Source organism: Anoplophora glabripennis, unplaced genomic scaffold, assembly GCF_000390285.2.
Source record: "Anoplophora glabripennis isolate ALB-LARVAE unplaced genomic scaffold, Agla_2.0 scaffold233, whole genome shotgun sequence".
NCBI classification, from domain to species: Eukaryota; Metazoa; Arthropoda; class Insecta; order Coleoptera; family Cerambycidae; genus Anoplophora; species Anoplophora glabripennis.
The window spans coordinates 425536-429535 of NW_019416413.1; the positions used below are offsets into that span (position 1 = coordinate 425536).

At 31.1% G+C, this 4000-nt stretch overlaps 1 protein-coding gene across 2 annotated transcripts in view; it reads left to right on the forward strand.

The window, feature by feature from the left end:
* The window catches only part of LOC108908513 (WD repeat-containing protein 37), a 59529-nt gene extending 55868 nt beyond the window's left edge, over positions 1–3661 (forward strand). For both annotated transcript variants that reach the window (XM_018712570.1, XM_018712571.1), the window contains exon 8: positions 2885–3661. In XM_018712570.1, the coding sequence (XP_018568086.1) occupies positions 2885–3254 (370 nt within the window). In that variant the 3' untranslated portion in view covers positions 3255–3661. The remainder of the gene's footprint in view (positions 1–2884) is intronic.
* Positions 3662–4000: the final 339 nt, after the last annotated feature.

Sequence of the window (4000 nt, forward strand, 5' to 3'; positions counted from 1 at the left end):
AATTCCTGGCAAAATGATTTACGGTGACGAATCGTTGAATAGTCCTCAAATAATTGTTAATGCCTTTAGTGATTTTTTTCAAAGTGCATACGCTCTCCCAGATGCCGAAAATGACTTTAATTTTAGTGTAGATATTAACACGGTCCTGGATGTTGCTTGGGAACCAATTACTGATAAAGAAATTTTAGAAGCTGCAAAAAAGTTAAAAAATAAATTTACTTCAGGTTCAGATAAAATTCCATCGTTTCTGTTAAAAGATATAATTAGAACGTTACTCCTTCCTTTATTGAAGCTATTCAATTTAATTTTAAAAACATCAGTATTTCCAGAACAGTGGAAGATGGCAAAAGTTTGTCCCATACATAAATCTCAACTGAAATCAAATATTACTAATTACAGACCTATATCCATCTTAAACAATTTTGCAAAGATTTTTGAAACCATCATATATCAGCGCTTATATATGTCTGCAAAAAATCTTATTTCAGTTCATCAACATGGTTTTATGAACTTTAGATCAACAACAAGCAATTTGGCAGTTTTTAGTCAATTTCTATGTGAGACATTAGATGAAAGGGGACAAGTGGATGCCATATTCACAGATTTTTCTAAAGCGTTTGATAAGATTAGTCATAGTATATTGCTCAATAAACTTTCGAATTTAGGTCTCCATAACAGTTTTCTTGAGCTATTCAAATCTTACTTGACGCAGAGAAAACAATATTTGTTTGTTTGTTTGTTACAATGGGTTCTGCTCCAACATCTATATTGCTACTAGTGGAGTACCTCAGGGATCTAATTTGGGGCCATTGCTATTCTTGATTTTTATTAACGATTTGTGCAGTGTGCTAACCTGTGAAAAGTTGATGTTTGCCGATGATTTGAAGTTATATTCTCGGATATCCAGTTTTCATAATTGTGATATGTTGCAACAGCAAATCCAACGTCTCGAAATGTGGTGTCAAACGAATAAGCTTTTTCTGAATATTTCAAAATGTAAAGTCTTAACATTTAGTCGTAAATCTGACTTATTGCAGCATCCGTATGCTATCAACAATATAATATTAGAAAGAGCTGACAGCATAAGAGATTTGGGTGTTTGCTTCGATCATCGGCTTTCATTTGGTTGTCACATAAATAACATAATTAAATCAGCCTACACTACTCAAGGATTTATCATTCGCAACTGTAAGGGCTTTACTGATGCGTCTGTATTAACATCTTTATATTTTAGTTTGGTAAGAACGAAATTGGAATACGCATCGTTAATATGGAGCCCTATATACATGAAGTACATTATGGCTATTGAAAAGATTCAAAAGCATTTTTTAAAATATTTAGCATATAAGATCGATGGATATTATCCCGAAAGAGATTATAACTACTCTGCGTTATTAGATAGATTTAATTTTACATCTTTGGAGAAACGTAGAAAATTAATGGCTGTTCAATTCTTGTACAAGTTGCTACATGGTAACATTGATTCATTAGTGCTACTCTCTCAATTGAATATAAATGTTCCCAGTCGTACATCCAGGCATAGTAGAACTTTTTCATGCAGAAGGGCTCGTACAAATTTATTGTCGAAGGCACCAATCAATGTAATGAGTTCTTATGGGAATGCAATCTCTGAAGTATGTGATATATTTTTTTGCGGTATGAATGAATTAAGAAATGTTGCACAGGCATCACTATAACATTTGCACTGTTATTTCATCTTTGGTATGTGTGTATATGTGTGTATGTCTATATTTGATTTGTATTTAGGCACTACTTAATTGTTTCTAAAATTATTATTTGCTTGCTCTGTAAATGGTTTATAACTGTTGGGCAATAAAGATTATTATTATTATTATTATATAAAAATGTTTATTATTACTAAAAATTATTCGATTTTTTTCATACAAGTTTGCTTTGATATAAAAATGAATTGCGCACTCTTACCTGATATAATGTATGAAGTTGAATGATATGTATATATCGATGCGACGGGCACATATGATATGCACATACACATTTCCGCGGTTCCCCATGCACACATGTTTATCATCAACAGATCATAAAGTACCGGTAACAAAAGTGTCGCATACCTGCATTTTATTTCCAAAATCTATGCAAGGACGCAGCTAGCGTGTTTTTCTTGTGGTGGAGTAAGAACGATTCAGACCCGGAGTTTGGGGCCTAGCCCCAAGAGTACGCTTATGAATTTTGATATCAAAGCAAACTTGTATGAAAAAAAATCGAACAATTTTTAGTAATAACAAACATTTTTATATATTAAGGTATACACTATTTTTTTTATAATTTGTTATTTCAAAAAAACGTCGAGTAATGTACGTGTCGCAGCATACTGCATATTATTCTATTTTTTTAATTAACAATTTTGTCGTTTATAACAGTAACTTAACAAAATTAATAGAAAATAATGTTGAATAAAAAAAATAAAATAAGACAGTGTACCTAAACATAAATATTCCTTACTTTTTGAAAAATATATTATATAGGTTTGTTATAAATACACGGTTTCAATAATTCAATGTGCCAACTTAAATTTCTAGTCAAACTGAGATAGTATTTTTTACTTAAAGATCTGAGCTAGCATGTTTACCAAGCTTAATTTGAGATAGCTTGTTTTCCAAACGAAATTTGAGATAGCATGTTTTACAACTGAAATGTGAGATAGCATGTTTTCGTATTAAAGTGTCGATATGTATTTCACTTATGTAAAAATATTTAAAATGTTTATCAAAAAATTGGATATGTTTGTTCAAGCATTTTGATACAAGTCACCCTATATTATTTAAAATTAAATTCCCTGTTCAATTTGCCACCATATTTTAGAAACACATATTGCATATATTCTGCAACTGAGTTGTTGTTTCAGAGGTGTTACTTCTGCAGTATTCACACGTGAGGATAAAGTCGTATCCAGCTCAGATGATCGCAGTGTAAAAGTTTGGGACTTGAGAAACATGCGCTCACCTGTAGCCACTATAAGAGTAGATTCTGCGGTGAACAGAATTTCAGTATCAGCGAACGGCGTTATCGCCTTACCCCACGATAACAGACACATCAGATTGTTTGATCTGAACGGTCAGAGGCTCGCAAGGTTGCCCAGATCGAGCCGTCAAGGACATAATCGCATGGTCGCCAGTGTGGCCTGGGCGGATGATCCTGTCTGTGGAATAAACTTGTTTTCATGTGGATTTGATAGGCGTATTCTTGGATGGTCGGTATTGTCTCTTAAGGATTAGAAAAGAAGGGTCCTAGTTAGGAGTGAATAATCTTAAGGTTGTTTTTGTCAATTCTTAACTTATTGTTATAATGTCGTAAGTGTAAATTATCAGAATATGCTTGTTAAAATTCTCCTGATAAAAGTATGATTTTGTTTCTACTTTAATATAACTAACACATAATTATTTTTAGAAATAATAAGTGTTAAGATTTTAAGGTACTGAAAAGTATTTCTTTGGTGTACACAGGATGAGGACTTATTTACAAGATTATCTGTGAAATCTCAAGAATGGTAAGTGATAAATAGTTCATTAAATTAAGGAGATGTGTGTTTTTAAGAATCCTTGAGAAAATGAACAGAATGTATTTTAATTAACCAAAAAATTTTTAAAAGGGCAGTTAAATAGGAATTTTGAATTTTTTTCAAAATATCAAGTTTTTTCAAAATCTCAAGTTATAAATGAACTTTTTTCTTTTTACATTTGAAATACTAATTTATTGGAGGCATAAAAAATGTGATTTGGACTTTGAAACTAATTTTTTTCTTAAAAAATGGTGCAATTCATATTGACATCTAATATTTATTACGGATGTTATTTGAAAACTCATTTCTTAATACTTACTTATAAAAGCCTCTTATTAGAAATATTGTATAACACTTTTAAAGACTTTACTGCATTATTGAAGATAATATGAAAATATTCTAGTTAGTTTGTTCCAAGTAACTAAAACGTTCTATTTATTTCCGTGAAGTATGCTAGTAATA